Here is a 16,172-nt window from a genome sequence, read left to right on the forward strand (position 1 = left end):
CTGTCAATCATCGTGCTCACATATCATACTTCCTGTTAACTTTACGGCAAAACACATTTTAAAAGCTTCTTTAAAAGGTGCATGGTGCAACTTTTTGGTTCTTGTTCGTATGGATAGTTTAGTAGTAGTTTTATTCAGTCATTTTGCAACACTATCAAACAAAAACATAGCAAAACACAGACTATAACCCTATAGATCATGACTGAAAGGGTTTAAGCTGAATTAAAAAAGTATTAAAAGTACTATTAAAGGGGGGTGTAACAATATCCAAGTCTCACGATACGATATCATCACGGTATGAACCTCACAAATCACTCGGTAAGATCTTTTCACGATATACATCTCACGGTACGATATTTATTGTGATATTTTGTTGAGCTGAATACTTTTGAATATGTTATTTTTTCCACTTAAAATGCTTTGACAAGACTTAACCCAAAGAAACAAGACTTAAAAGTGCTTAGAACTGTTATTTCTTCATGTAGTCTGCACTGAAATGGAGCAAAGGATCATGGTCTATGTAGTTCCCTCTGTCTTTTTTTTTTAGCTACTCCTGCACCATAACTCTTAAAGGTTGTATGGAGGATTTTTTTTTTGTTTCAAACTGTCAGTCAAAGATTAAAATACCATTACAGAGACGCAGCAGCTTTGTAATTATGATGACAAAAAAAAAAAAAGAATGAAAATCTATCAACTGTGGACGTGTTGAGGCCAGATAAACATCAGCCAATAGAAAACGAGGCTCCCTCATTTTCTATTGGCTGTTAGGTTGTCAATCAAACTCCCTAGTATAACTGATTCGTCGGAGTGCGGGGATTATGTGGTTTACGCAGCGGTTCTTAGAGGCTTTTTCGAACTGTCGCTTCCTCGCATTTCGCACAAAGTTTGTCGTGACGGTGGACGAGAATCTACGACCGGTTCGCCGCAAAAGGAGCAAAGCCATACTGAGGTGATTCTTGGAGATCTCGTCCAGCGATGGCGCGACCGAAGCAGACGAAGGGTCTAAAAACTGACGCGTCGGTCGCTGAATTACTTCTAGACAGGAAACTTCAACAGTAATTCTGAATGCGCACAAGGACTGTCGCTGTATTTCTCTTCCCTTAAAAAAATCCTCTATACAACCTTTAATTTAAGCAAAGACTTGTATCTAAATATATTGTGATGGTCCATGATATTATTGTGAGAACTTTGACGATATCACAATATTTTGGTTATTGTTACATCCCTACTATTAAACAATGACAGAATTCCAAGAAAGAAAATCAGAGTATGATTTACAAGTTTGATTTACAATTTCATTTACGACTTACTGTATATATGAGACAAAATATAAATTAAAACAAACTCATAAGTCCTTCAGTCTAGAGCTCTATATCTAACACTTTATGTTCTGTTTTAAAGGCTTCTACAGTGTTTGACTTTTTTAAAATCATCACTCAAATTCTTCAGATTGTGTATACTAACCCGTCTAACAGAAATACAATCACTTTTTCTTTCATTTTTTAAAGATGCCAGTTTTGTTTTCGTCGTAATAATGATAAAGAAGGCTCAAAATGTATCGCAAATCATAAAATAAAAGGTAATCTTAAAGAAAAGCTTGTGAACATAATCAATATATCTAGTCTTTTAGGTATTTTGATGTCATTGCTCTGCTCAGAATGTTCCACAGTATGACTTTAAACAGCTCTACTTTACATTTATCCAATTACAGATGGTTTTAGAGCTCAAAACCACTCAAAACGGGGTCGCCTCTCCACAAATCTGACCTGTAACTTGGTAGTTTGTGGTCATGTGGTAATAGAGGAAGTGCTCCACTGCGTTTTTAAACTCCATACATCTTCGCTAGAATCATTTTGGATCATTTCAGTCCTGGAATTTCCAGTCTCTACTGAACAAAAACTAAAAGGAGCTGATACCCAGATTAATAATAAAGGGTTACTCAGACGTATGAAGGAAACAAAACACAGCTCCAGGTCTGTTTTTGAGGAGGTAACAACATTATAACATGACTTAAAGCTCATAAAAGTCCATTTTGCGTAATGTAGGACCTTTAAATATTCCAGGATCGACAGTTGGTGGAGTTGGCCGCCGGGTTTGAAACTGGTACACGAAGTCCCTTATATCACCAGTGTGGAAAACAAACGTTAAATACCTTTCTCCCCACAGCAGGCCGCTCTGCTCGAGGCACCAAAGAGGGGAAGAACGCAGCCCAGAGCACGACGGGGGGCCAGTGAAATCCCTAACAACCAAATCCGAGTCAAGAATCTTCCAATGTGTGAAGGTGCCCGCCTGTGACAAGACCATTTGGAGACGGCGCTGATGCATAAACATGGGTCAGAAATCTACACTCGACAATCTACATTACAACGCTTTTATTTTTAGAGCGAAACAAGCCCGAGAAGTGAGACTTTTTGGATCTTTGCCACTGGGAATTAAAGGTGCATTATGTAACTTTTTGGTAGGGGGTTTGTCATGGATATGTTATTGCTGTGTCTGGAAAGTTCCACAGTACGACATTAAACAGCTCTACTTTACATTTGTTCAATTACAAGTGGTTTTGTAGCTAAAAAAAAACCTAGAAAAACAGGTATTCTGACTGTGAGAAGAGTCGCCTCTCCACAGATCTGACCTGTAACTTTGTCTGGTTTGGTCTCCATGATGATAGAAAGTTTTAATGCCATACTGTGAAACATTTCAGACAAAGTAATAACATCTCCAGAAAGAAAAGCATCTGATGGACCCGGCCCCAGTCTCGTTCCCAGTCTCAGTCCCAGTCCCAGTCCTGGTCTTGGTCCCGGTCTTGGTCCCGGTCTTGGTCCCGGTCTCAGTACCGGTCTCAGTCCCGATGTGGTCCTGGTCTCAGTCCTGGTCTGGTCCCCGGTTACAGTCCTGGTCTCAGTCCCGGTCTTGGTCTCAGTCTCAGTACCAGTCCTGGTCCCGGTCTCGGTCCCGGTCTCAGTTCCGGTCTCAGTCCCGGTCTCAGTCCTGGCATGGTCCCCAGTTACAGTCCCGGTCTCAGTCCCGGCCTGGTCCCAATCTCAGTCCTAGGCTGGTCCCGGTCTCAGTCCTGGTCCCCGGTCTCAGTCCCGACCTGGTCCCAGTCTCAGTCCTGGTCTGGTCCCGGTCTCAGTCCTGATCACCCGTCAGTCTACGCGCGCCCGTCCCAACACTCAGCCCTGGTTTAGTCCTGGTTCAGTCCTGGTTTAGTCTGTGTACACCACAAAAGTCCGGCATCGCAGTTTAAGTCACAGAAACAGGAAACAGTCATTATCAATTTTTTCCATTATTAATTTAAACACAAAATCGAAAACTGAAAAAACAAATCTTTATCCATTTTTTCATTTTGGTTTTGAAGCTAATGAATGAATGAATGAAATCTGACGGACTCTCCACCAGAAAAGTTGCACAATGCACCTTAAAAGAGCGTCTTACAGATTTTTATTTTCCTGTAATTTCGACTTGATGGGATTACAAACTATAGTGAAACATAGAATTTGTGAAGAAAAGTTGAAAAATAAGTTGAAAATTACAGAAAACTGGGAGAATTCTATCCAAAAGTTTTCAATTTACACGTAAGAAACTATTTTTTTCTGATACTTTAGACATGTTTTCAGCAAAATAAAGGTGTTTCTGGACAAAAAAAGAAATGTACAGTCCTAACACATTACAACGCTTTTATTTTTAGAGTGAAACGAGCCCGGGCAGGACTTTTTGGATCTCCGCCACTGAGAATTAACTGTGTCAGGTAAACAACGAGGGACAAAAGAGATATTGTCCCAGCTTTATTTTTCCCCACTCGACTGGGCTAATGAGACGAAGTGCTTGATAAGTCTTTACAGAGTTGGAGGGATTGAGATGAATTACTGGGGGGTATAAAGTGGATGTTTTACTGGTGGGAGCTCAAAGGGTCCAGGGCCTCTCCGCTAAGACACTCTTCATTAGGCTCTGACAATGGGGACAGTGTCAGGATAAAGAGAGAGGAGCTGGCATTAAGCAGTGAGTGCTCTTTTGCATGTTGTAAATGCATGTGACTGGACTGGAATAGTTTGCCTTCACACGTTTTCCATTACAGGACAAGTTTGGATCGGGGAAATGTGTGAGGTTTTAAGGAAAATGACAAAAAAAAGGACTAAGCTTTTAAGGAAAATGACAGACTCAGGCTACAAAAAGCTAGTGTTTTGTTGACACTGACATTCTTTTCACTGATTGGAGTAGGCTTTGTGGATGAAGTGAGACACAACAACGCAAATTGGGTGGGATTCTAATCCTCTTTAAAGCTTGAAAGTTAGACATTTTCTTTTTCTTTTTTTTTAAAGGGATGCACTGATACAGATGCCGTTAACAATATGGTAATTTAATGGCTTAATCCGTGTATCATTTATTCATTCATTTTCCAAAATAAAAACAAAAATAAGAAAACGAAAAACCAACTATGTACTTCATCATTTGTCTCCAATACCAAAATGAAAAAACAGATAACAATTCATGTTTTTTTTTTTTTTTTTTTTTTTTCAGTTTTTGTGTTTAAATGAATAATGGAAAAAACAGTTAACGGCCGTTTCCGCAACATAAACTGTGATGCCGGACTTTTGCGCCAAATACGGACTGAATCAGGACTAAAATCAGAACTGAACCAGGACTAACACAGGACTAAAACAGGACTAAACCATGTCTAAATCAGATCTAAACCTGGACTAAACCATGTCTAAAACAGGTCTAAACCAGGACAAAACTGGTCTCAGTCATGGTCGGTCTCAGCCCCGGTCTCAGTCCTTGTCTCAGTTCTGGTCTGGTCTCGGTCTCAGTAATAATATTATCAGCAAATTATTATGGTATTAACAACTAGGACGTTTTTTTTTTACATTTTAAAGTCCTCTTAAAGGGAAAGTCTGGAATTTTTTGGACATATTACCTCATTTCCTAGTTAGCCAGAGTGTTGGAGACATGTGGAGACACTTTTTTAAATATTCCATCCAGTCCTTGTATTTGCAGAGGTCGCTATCTGAATAGTCCCTCAACATGCGATGATTCATGCAAGGTTAGTTTTATTTCAAGCATTATTCTATCGACACAGACATTCACATCGACAGTCTGGCGTAATAATAGATTTGCTTCGGGTGTTTTGCGGAGTGGGTAAGAGTGTTTTTAGTGGCAGGATAAACTATGGCCACTAGTCTAGCACCAGTGACCTCTGCAAATACAAGGACTGGATGGAATATTTAAGTGTCTCCACACGTCTCCAACACTCTGGCTCACTAGGAAATGAGGTCCTATGTCCAAAATTCTATCTAGACTGTCCCTTTAAGGAAAGTAACCTGGTATTAGTTGATATTGGGTATCAATATCAGTATCAGAACGGAAAAAGCATTGGTGCATCCTTATTTTTTTTATTTAACTGGTATCTAGAATTGAACATTTGCACAGATTTCTTAGCCATGAGATTTATAACGCAAACTTTAGAAGCCAAAAGAGGAATAAGTGCTCAGCCAATGGACACAACAACATAATGAAAGTTAAACCGGTCGCTCTCTGGTTTGTGGGTTAACATTCAACATCTGTGAATCCTACAGTAAGTAATGGAATGGCAGACAAAATGATCTCCTTTGTTCATTTCAGACAGTGCCTAGGCCGTGATCAAAGTCCCACAAGGATTTCGTAACTTGAAACCTCATCTGGAAATGACATTGTTAACTGTCGGGATCGTGGCAGGGGGGCTCTCTCTCTCTCTTCGCTCTCCTCTCACCCCCGTGTCTCTGGTGAGGTGAGCGCATTCACAAGGTACTTCTCCCTCTGCACCTCTCCACAGCTCTGTAAATGACACGGGACAATACGCCAGACAGCCCGGTGCACTTCCTGATTGTGTCGTTCCCAATTACCCCTTCAGAGCCATCTTTGCCCTTTGGCTCGCCGGCATTTCGGCTAAAAAGATCTGCCCCTCGCTTTGTACTCCTTCGCTCCACTTTGCGACACCGTTTTTTTTTTTTACGGATGAATTTCTGGGTCTTACAGAAAAGAGAAATCACCAGCGCAGACTGAAGATGAATGGTTTGGGGAAAATATTAGATGATGCACCAAGCTTTTTCAGTTCCGATACCGATGCCGATACTATGACTATGAGTATCTACTGATCCTCGCTATCAACCAAAACCATACCTTTTAACAAAAATAAAATCTGTAAATAGTCTTATTAATCAGTTTACATGTCCAATCAGGATATTAGCTGAACTGATATTTGGAAGTAATTTTTCAGTTTCGATACGATTCCGATACTATAACTATAAGTATCTGCAGATTGCTGATATCAACCAATACTGCAGATGAGACGAAAAACAGTTTTTATTTCCTTTAAAACAGGGGTGTCAAACTCAAATTCACAGAGTAGAGGGCCAAAATTAAAAACTGGGACCAAGTCATGGGCCAAACTAAATATTTATTGCAAAATTTCATCAGCATCTGCATGTTTTCTCTTCTTTCGAGATACATAATGTTAAACCTTTTCTCATTAAAATAAATGTTTAATAATAGTTTTGCTTAAACACTGAACAAGCTTAATATAAAATAATAACACAATTTTAAATAAATAATGTCTCTGTAGTCTATCTGTAGCCGGCGGGCAGCTCTAATACATCTTTGATATGATCTCGCGGGCCAAATATAATTATATCAAGGGCCAAATTTGACCCCCGGGCCGGAGTTTGACATGTCTGCTTTAAACCAACAACAAAAAAACATCTTATTACATCAACCACGATATTGGCTGAACCAATATTTGGAAGCCGATATCCGATCCAAGTAATTTTTCAGTATTGGCGCCGATATCCGATACAGGAATTGGATTGGTACATCGCTAGGTAATATTAGATATTAGGGATGGGCCAAATGTAGATAGAGCTGATACCAGTATTTGATATTGCTGTGGTCCGATAACCGATATTTTCCGATACCGATATTTACATTAAACACAAAGCAAGACCCTGAAATTTCTCTTAAGTTGAAGCAAAGATCACAAAATACCTTTTCACTTTTGTAAAAAAAATAACACTGGCATTGAGTAACGATGTCGGCTGATACCCATGCTGGAACCGATATATCATATTGCCCATTATTCAAAAATATCGAATCACGTTTTATCTGACAAGTATTGCATTTGGGATTAGATTTGCACTTTATTTTTATATTTAATAATCGGATTCTGTCCAAATTTCCCATTTTTACTGACTAAAAACTGAAATATAAATAATATAACACTTTGCAGAACATGTTTGTACAGATCTAAAGTACAAGGTTTGCAGTTTTTTGTGTGGAATAAAAGTGGATATTTTTGTTGTTTGTTGTGGAAATGAAATCTTCTATTGTATTCTAATTGTAATTTTGATTCAACAGTGATCCATCTTGCAGCTCTACTTTGCAACACCTTTTCCATGAATTTATGCGCCTTCCAAAACAAGAAATGACAAGCACAGTATTTTAATCCCTTAACCAAAAATAGCCACTTCCTGTAATATATAACGCCTTTAGCTTACATAAAAGTGCACCCTTCGGAATAAAGCAGCTACCAAGTCATCACCTTAATATTGCTCGCCAAATTCCACATCACTAATACTGATGTTTCTAAGTAGCTTAAACCCTTTGGAACTAGGACATACCTCATACTGAGATCTTGGTGGTCTGTGTGAAATGTAGCTTTTGACAAATCTGCCAGCAACCTGCTCGACTGTCACATCACTTTTTAAGACTCCAGTGATGGGGGGATTGTAAATAGCATAGCGGTAAGCCACAGAAATGCGAGTTAACTTTTTTTCCTTCTTCTCTCTACAGTTAATAAGAGGGATGGAACGCCAGAGCAGCTCTCAGCCTCCAAAGCCTGCCCTCAGACCTCATGTCCCAAGAATACACAAAGGCGAGTATAAACAAGTGGATTCCATTTTTGTAAGCAAACGTGAAAGCAAGACATTTTTACATTTTCATCAACGCAGCAGCTGTCAAAGAATGTGCATTTCTTCAACTCAGAGTTACCTTAAGGTTGAGGACAGCAACTAAACACAACTGTCAAACGTATCTTTAAGCATCATGTTAGAAATAGTCGTGCTGCTAATTTGTCATTTCAAAATGCTTCAATACCTAATGCTGCCAGCAGGAGGCGACAAAAGGGGTTGGCAAAATTGACTAAAATCGGTGGTGTAGTGGGGATTTTTAAGCAGAGGTACGCAATTCATGACATCATCGATGTGATGAATCCCGTCCACCTGAATCAGGACTGAATCAGGACTCAATCAGGACTAAACCAGATCTAAACCACGACTAAACCAAGACTAAACCACGACTAAACCACGACTAAACCAGGACTAAACCACGACTAAACCACGACTAAACCAGGACTACACCAGGACTACACCAGGACTAATCTTGGGCTACACCAGGACTACACCAGGACTAATCTTGGGCTACACCAGGACTACACTAGGACTACATCACGACTGAACCACGACGAAACCAGGACTAAACCAGGACAAAACCAGGACTGAACCAGAACTAATCTTTGACTTGAGAGCGAGAGGGAGAACCCTGAGCCCGCGGAGCAGGGTGTCCGCAAAGTGCGATCGGGCAATGGCCACGCTGAGCCTCAGGGGGAGCGGAGCTCTGCCCCGATCCTTTCGCCTGTGGTCACCTGACGGTCTAAACGGGCGCACCTCCGGGCCCATCCCGACACTCAGTCCTGGTTCAGTTCTGGTTTAGTCCTGTTTTAGTCCTGGTTCAGTCCTGGGATCAGTCCTGGTCCCCTCATGTTGCAGGTAGGACAGTACTGCACCATTGCCAATAACTCCAGTTTGACATTTAAGTTGTAGCTATTTTATATTTGTTATTTTTTTTAAATCTCTCGTCGGGAGAAGTGGGTGGACGGCATACCCCTGCTTACTACACCCACTAGACCCCTGACTAAAATGAAAATTGAGTTAGCAAGTTGCTCGGGAAGTTTAAGCCTTGCAGATGTGAAAAAAACGTGAAAAACAGAATTAGTTCCGTCAGTCCGTGCACCCAAATTATTCACCATGATAAGTTTATAAGCACTGTTCACAACTTTCCCACAGAAGAGTTTTACTGTCGCATATTTTGACCAACATATTTTGACCTCCAGAGCTGCTTATATAATATCTGTCTGGGGCAAATTTTCCTCAGTAAAAAAAATGATAAAAGAAATGCACCTTGTAAGAATTTAGAAAATCACATTACTCAATATTAAAATTTCGCACAGCTCCAAAATAAGTGAATAAACCTCCAACACGGGCATCAGATGGGCAACTTCCAATCCAAGCATTCAAATGTAAAGTGAAAGAGTTTTCCAATTACATACATCTTAAGTCGGGAACAGAATGTCTCCTTTAAGTTCTAGTAACATTTTTCCCCTTGAATGGAAATGCAATCACTCCTACAGGAACCCTTAACAATGAGCAGATTTGTAAAGTGATCCCAAGTCATTAAGGGAACAGTGCGCTCAGCATCTCACCGGGAGACTTTTCATTTCCTGCACTGATCTGAATCCAGAGAAACAACTGCTTAGCTCCGCAGACAGCCCACAGGTTTTTACACACAGACACAGAGGAGCAGGTGATGGGGAAATGCCGAAAGTTGTTCATCACAGAAGCTCTCCGATTGTTTGTGGATTTGAAGTCTGAGTGAAGAAATGGAAAATCCAATTTAGAAGAAGTTAATAACATTCTAAAACCCAAGAGCTTTGTTTTTCATTGTGGACAAATGCCTACTAAGGATGATTAAGCACTCGCAAATGGAATTCCAATGTGGAGAGTACATGGAAAAGAGAGAACAACTTATTTTTATGTCATCATTCATCATCAAGTCAGTGGCAAACTCAAGGTTAAAGGTCCTATATTACGCAAAATTGACTCTTGTGAGCTTTAAGTCATGTTAGAATGTTGTTACCTCATTAAAAAGCATAACTAGAGCAGTGTTTTATTTCATTCACACATGTTTGAGTCACCTTTTTATTAGTCTGTCCACATCTCCAGGGCTCTAAATGCTCTGTTCCACCTTGTGATGTCATATAAAGATAGTTTTCAAGTTACATTTTAGCTTTTGTTCAGAAGAGACTGACAATTTCTAGCCTAAAATCATCAAAATGATTCTAGTGAAGGTGTATGGAGTTTAAAAACACAGTGGAGCACTCCCTGTATTACCATGTGAGATCAGAAAGTTGAAGAGAATTGTGAGTTTGAGAGAATAACTCGGACTAAATATGCAGGATTTGTGTGTTAAACATGTGTGAATGAAACAAAACACGACTCCAGGTCTGTTTGTGATAAATAAACATCATAACATAGATCAGAAATGAGTGTAATATGGGCCCTTTAAACCAAAAAGTTAGAAATTACAATATACCCTAATATAATAATCTTGCTTTTAAAAACACCACACAGATACTAAACACTGTCTGGAGCAGGAATAGCAATAATATTGTTATTCTGTTATTATAGTTCTAATTACTTTGCTATCATAACTAAAGAGGCTCATTAGCTGATAGTACATTTAATCTGCAACCACAGCCCCAATAGAGACTCATGGGGAAATAAAATTATCAAACAGAACAGTGCTTTGAAATCAGCGTTACCAGATGCCATGCTGCTAATTTGTCATTTCAAAATGCTTCAGTCCCTAATGTTGCCAGCAGGAGGCGACTATTGAATATAATAAATTAGTCCTTTTTTTGCCCAAAAAGTGAACAGAATGAACAACGCAAATATTTGTATAGCCTTATTTGGAAGACAACAAGATGACTCAATATCAAAAATTCCAAATCAAAACTGCTTGCAAAGTGATAGAAAAAAGGCAATGGAAAAATGACTCAAACAGCGTAGACCAGACAAAATTTAACAACACAAAAACATTCAAAAGTCATGTGGAAATCTCATGTAGATAGTGTGTATGACAGGTTTTTTTCTTTTACTAATTACTACTTGGTTTGGGGAATAGTAACTGTGGTAAAGGTTGCATTTATTTTTATTAGTCTAATCTTAACGATGATGTAAGGTTACCTCTACACAGATCTGGCCTGTAATGTAGCCAATAGCTGTCACCCTTGAGATAAATAGGTTCAGTCTCTACCATGGAACATTTTGGAGAAAGCAATAACCAGAGGTGGGACCAAATCGTTGTTTTGCAAGTCTCGAGTAAGTCTCAAGCCTTTTACCTCAAGTCCGAGTCAAGTCCCAAGTCAAATACAGGCAAGTCCAGGTTGAGTCTCGAGTCACTTACCCATAAATCCAAGTCAAATCCAAGTCGTCTGCTTTGAGCTTCAAGTCATTTCAGGTCTTGAATAGATAGATTTTTGCAATTTAGATGACTTTTAAGATAACTTGTACTTAAATCATAGTATATTTATGAGTTTTTATAGAGTATATAAAAGAAATAGAATTTAATTTAGTTATTTTTTCCTTTTTAAATGTTTTGACAATATCTTACTGTGACCATAATGGGTCAGAATAGAAAGAATTCATATTTAAAAGTGCTTCTCAAGTCTTCTCAAGGCCTCAAATCCGAGTCAAGTCCCAAGTCATTGACCTTCAAGTCCAGGTCGAGTCCCAAGTCTTAGTCCATTTTATCAAGTCAAGTCTAAAGTCCTAAAAATAGTGACTCGAGTCCAAGTCACGAGTTGCAAGTCCCCACCTCTGGCAATAACATCTGCATGAAGAAAAGCTCCACTTGAAATGTCACGTAGTGCATTTTTAACTTTTTTGTTGAAAAGTTTTGTTGAAATTAGTAGTCTAACCTGTCATATACACTTTAACACCCACATTTGCGCAAACTTCACACAACAACACTGCGAAGGAGTAGATTATAGCCACTTAGCAAACACCGCGAACACTCACCTCCCACGAACTGTATTCCTCCCGCCACCCGTCCGATGGTGCGCGAGATCAGGTCGGAGATACAGCATCCCATGAGCGCCGTGAGGGCCACCAGGAGCAGGAGCCCACACCCCACCCCCGTCACCACCGTACAGATCCTCCACTCCGGACTGGGAATGCCGTTAAAGGTAGCGTATCTCCCACACTGCTCCAGCATCACGGTAGCCTGCCTCTCCTCGTCGCGCACCGGGTAAGAGCACCTCCGGAAAGTCCCGAAGGAGACCGGCTTGTCCATCTGGGTGCCCAAGAGCCAGTAGGGCATGAAGAAACCCACGCAAGAGGCAGCGGCGCACAGCAAGGACAGGAGGGCCCATATAACTCCGGTGCAGGTCAGACTGGAACCCATGGTGGTGGAGAGTTTAAATGTTTAGAAATCACAGGGTACTAAAGTAGAAATATCCACAAAGAGAGGGGTAGTGTTTGGACAGCAGGCGGCAGACTTCACCTTCTCAGTGTCTCGGGGTCCCTGCCAGACACAGAAGGCGGCATTGTTAGAGAAAATTGACAGAGTGCAAGTTTATTACTAGAAAACAAATTTAAAAGTAGGAGAAAATCACAGACCAGCAGACTTCAAATGACGACCTCGCATTTACAGTGTTTCATTAAGATAGAGAAGTTGATTTTGTATTATTTTCAATGTATAATTGCAGTTTAAAATGGACATAGATACTAAAATTCATTTGAGAATTTTCATAAACACACTATACTACAATAAAAAAGTAGTATATGTTAATTTTCCCATTTTTTTTAAGCAAAGAAAAATGTTTTGGGCATGAAGAAAAGTCAAGGAAGTAAGGTTAAGTAACATTATACTATATAAACTATCACTGAATCAACTGTTAGACATATTGCAGTGCTGGGAAGTAACGAAATATGTGTACGAAAATATGTGGACTAACCATAACCACAGGTATTCCAACTTAATTAAATTTGCTAAAACAATAAACAAGAATGTAGCATCTGATCACGCAACTTAGGCATCAAATTGTACGGTATAAATAAGAAAAAAATGAAAACACGGCACGCTCTGGTGGTGAAAGCTTGTGCAATTTTTCCATCATTAATCTGTGATAAATAATTTCATAACAGTGCAACAAAGAAAGTTGCTATAAATCTATGTCGCGTTCACACTATAATATGATGCAACTCAATGTAAAATTATTCAGAATACAATACTCCATTGGACCAGGTAATGGAATACGTTATAAAATACATGTTCATGCCTGTATTCTGTATTCTGTAACTATAATATTCTTTTCAACACTGCCTACTTGACACACCCCTCTCCACTATCCCATCCATGAGGAGGGGAGTATTGTGGCTGGGGTAAATTTGACCTAATTGTCCCGTGCTGAAAGCGGGAGACTGTTTATTTGTTTACTTGTCAGGTCAGGGGGTTAGGATTGTTGACAGTGGAGAGTTTTACTGTAGGATGTTTGAGCTCAGTGTATGTCTGTGAAGAATTCTAATGGGGAAAAGATACACTTCAGCTTTAACAATTTGTTTACCAAAATTATCTATCTATCAGCAGCAGCAAGAGTAGTCCTAAGGTTTTCTGTTCAAAAAAGTGTAGGGTAAGTGTAGGGTGACAAATGTTATATCAATCACCAACAGCCACCATTTAATGACAGTTTAAATAGTAAAACAAATAGAAAAAAATGTTAAAATACACTAAACACTAACACAAAAATTACATATTACAAGCACCAGTAAATTACAAGTTTATTAAAATATATATATAAAACAATTTGACAACACTGGCCAGGTTTGATGGAGTTTATTCTTGGCTATTTATAACTAAGATGTAAAAACTATGGCATACCTGGAGTGTGCAATAGCTGGACAAAGTTGGGACAGCTGCAAGTCAACTGTTCTTGTTGCCATTGCATAAAAAAGGTGTAATAAACAAGTCAGTAAAATTGCATGCATGTAAATTTAGGAACTTAATAAAACTATTCAGCCCAAACCAACTGATCTACTTGGAGTTTTCGTTTGTTATGGAGCATCTTGTCACCCCAAACTACCCTTTTTGCACAGGCATGATGCTTTTATGTTGGTGATCATTGCACTCGGAGTAGCTAAAGACCTGGTAGTGATTTATCGATAAGGGTGACACCAAGGAGCACGCCGTATAATCGCCGATAACGCACTATCGGAAAGCGGGGAAACAAGCCCAAGAAGCCCGTACTTACATACTGGAAGAGCTCTGCAAATTGCACCACTACTACACCGATTCTCCTCTTTCCATCTGCGGGCTCCAGCTGTGTGGGTCCCCCCTTTGCAAACTTTTCTCCCGTCCGCGAAGAACCAAGCGCCGTGCGTAATCGCGAACAGTTCCCAAGTCACAGCGGTCCACGAATGGCGTCCTTCTGTGTTGCGTGTTCAAATAGGCAAATGTTTCGTCCCGATCGGTGTGGAAGCGTGCGTTAACCGGACTGCCTTTCCCACATTCCTCCGTCAGTCAGGACCCGGAGCTCTGGAGCAGGAGGAGCAGCGGGAGAGAGAGAGGGAGGTGGGCGGGACGGGAGCGCACTGTGGAGGGGAGCATCCATCACACTGACCCCGCCTAGAGGCCGGGCTCAGCAGCGCTACTACGGTCCACCTCCACAGCCCAGAGCCAGGCAGTCGGCCACATGATCGCTGACAGCTAGTAAACTTCTGATTTATAGGTACACCTCGTAAATTATGTCACCGATACTGTTGTCGTGGCCGAGGATATATACGCGTACTTTAATGTAAAACAAGTCAATTACATGGAGTAATTGTAGGATCTGGAACAGTTCCAGATTGTGGATTAATGACTTGTTGGGGGATGGTTGGTCAGTGTACCCATATTTCTCATCCAGGCATACACTAATACGACAAAACCCTAAACATACAGCCATCCGCCTAAATCCATGCTCAATATCGCACCATTAATGATTTGAGCAAATATTTGGATTAATCCTGATCATGCATCCTGAGCCTACATAATTTCCTTCTTTCATTATTTTTCAACACCCTGAAATTATATGTAGTGTCATGATAATAACTCATATCATAGTGTCAAAGTATCATATTTGCTTGCCAACATGTACAGTCAAAAGCTCATACCATATTTGGCAATTACCATTTACGTTCATGATATTCTAATACGATCAAAATAATAATAATAATAATGTGTTAATTTTTATCAACTAAATATTTATGCGTTTTAATCGAAATTTTGCATGAAACAAAATGTAAGCGGAACTCTTGTTGTGTTCGCCTGCGTCCGCCGGATCTTTTCTCAGACGGACCAAAACATTTCCCCTGACGTGGAGCTAGATTTGTACAATGGCTGATACAAAAGTGGAAAATACTGCGGATAACTCCACCACTGTGCAAAATCCAAATGCACCGTCCCAGCAAAATAATCCACTGTCCAGGAAACTCAATAAGATATTGGAAACGAGGCTTGACAATGATAAGGTAAGCTTTGACAGCTTGTTTTGGCTAACATGCTAACCGGAGCTAATCGTCAATCCCTATCCATCTTTTCTCAACATTGGCTTCTTTAATTTAGTAACTCATTTAAAGTGGTGACAAAAACGGGCTAAATATACAAAACATGATATATTTTTTGTGTATATTATAGTATTCTAGCTTTAAAAAACAATTTTCAGGAGCTCTTTGTTAGAAGAAGTACTTAATTAATCGTGTTACTTAATTAAAAGTACTAATACAGGGGCAAATAATGTACTCAAGTAAAAGTAATATGAGTAAAAATATACTACTATATTTAAAATGTACCTTCAGAGGAAAAACAACTATTAAAGCGTTAAATCTTGTGAGTTTGAGAGGAACTGTGCTGGTTTTTGGTCAAAAGAAGCTAATGAATCAATAACTTACAATAACTTTTTTGTCCTTTGTTTTTATATATTTGGTTTTGAGCTCAACACCTTTAAGCAGGGTGTCACCATGAACTTTTTTTTCAGGTGGTCTCATACTATAAAGAAAAGTACTTTTTTCAGTCCAGTTAAAAGTGAGAAAAGTACAGATAATCCCTCTCAAGTGTCGTCAAGCAAAAATTAACTATATTTTCTTTATAAACTGTGACAGTGTTTCCCACATGTTTATATTGAGACTGGTGGCACAAGTGATCTGTATGTGAATCATTTTATTCAAAACAATAAAAGGAGAATAAATTAGGTTTTGGCTAAGCTGACAAAAATTATTAAATACAGATAAATGACAGCCACCGCAGCACGGTGTCTCAGAGCAAAAAGGTTC

General features: G+C 39.5%; 2 protein-coding genes across 2 annotated transcripts in view; one reads left to right on the plus strand and one right to left on the minus strand.

Annotated features, from left to right (window-relative positions):
* Positions 1 to 14,381, minus strand: part of lhfpl6 (LHFPL tetraspan subfamily member 6) — a 170,568-nt gene extending 156,187 nt beyond the window's left edge. The window contains exons 1-2 of the mRNA XM_020937715.2: positions 14,114 to 14,381; positions 11,883 to 12,387 (exon numbers count right to left, since the gene is read on the minus strand). Of these exons, the coding sequence (XP_020793374.1) occupies positions 11,883 to 12,267 (385 nt within the window). The 5' untranslated portion in view covers positions 12,268 to 12,387; positions 14,114 to 14,381. The remainder of the gene's footprint in view (positions 1 to 11,882; positions 12,388 to 14,113) is intronic.
* Positions 14,382 to 15,205: 824 nt separating this feature from the next.
* The window catches only part of cog6 (component of oligomeric golgi complex 6), a 78,035-nt gene continuing 77,068 nt past the window's right edge, over positions 15,206 to 16,172 (plus strand). The window contains exon 1 of the mRNA XM_020937699.2: positions 15,206 to 15,371. Within this exon, the coding sequence (XP_020793358.2) occupies positions 15,237 to 15,371 (135 nt within the window). The 5' untranslated portion in view covers positions 15,206 to 15,236. The remainder of the gene's footprint in view (positions 15,372 to 16,172) is intronic.

The sequence above is a fragment of the Boleophthalmus pectinirostris genome, unplaced genomic scaffold, assembly GCF_026225935.1.
Source record: "Boleophthalmus pectinirostris isolate CB_2022bp ecotype Guang Dong unplaced genomic scaffold, ASM2622593v1 HiC_scaffold_9, whole genome shotgun sequence".
NCBI lineage: Eukaryota > Metazoa > Chordata > Actinopteri > Gobiiformes > Gobiidae > Boleophthalmus > Boleophthalmus pectinirostris.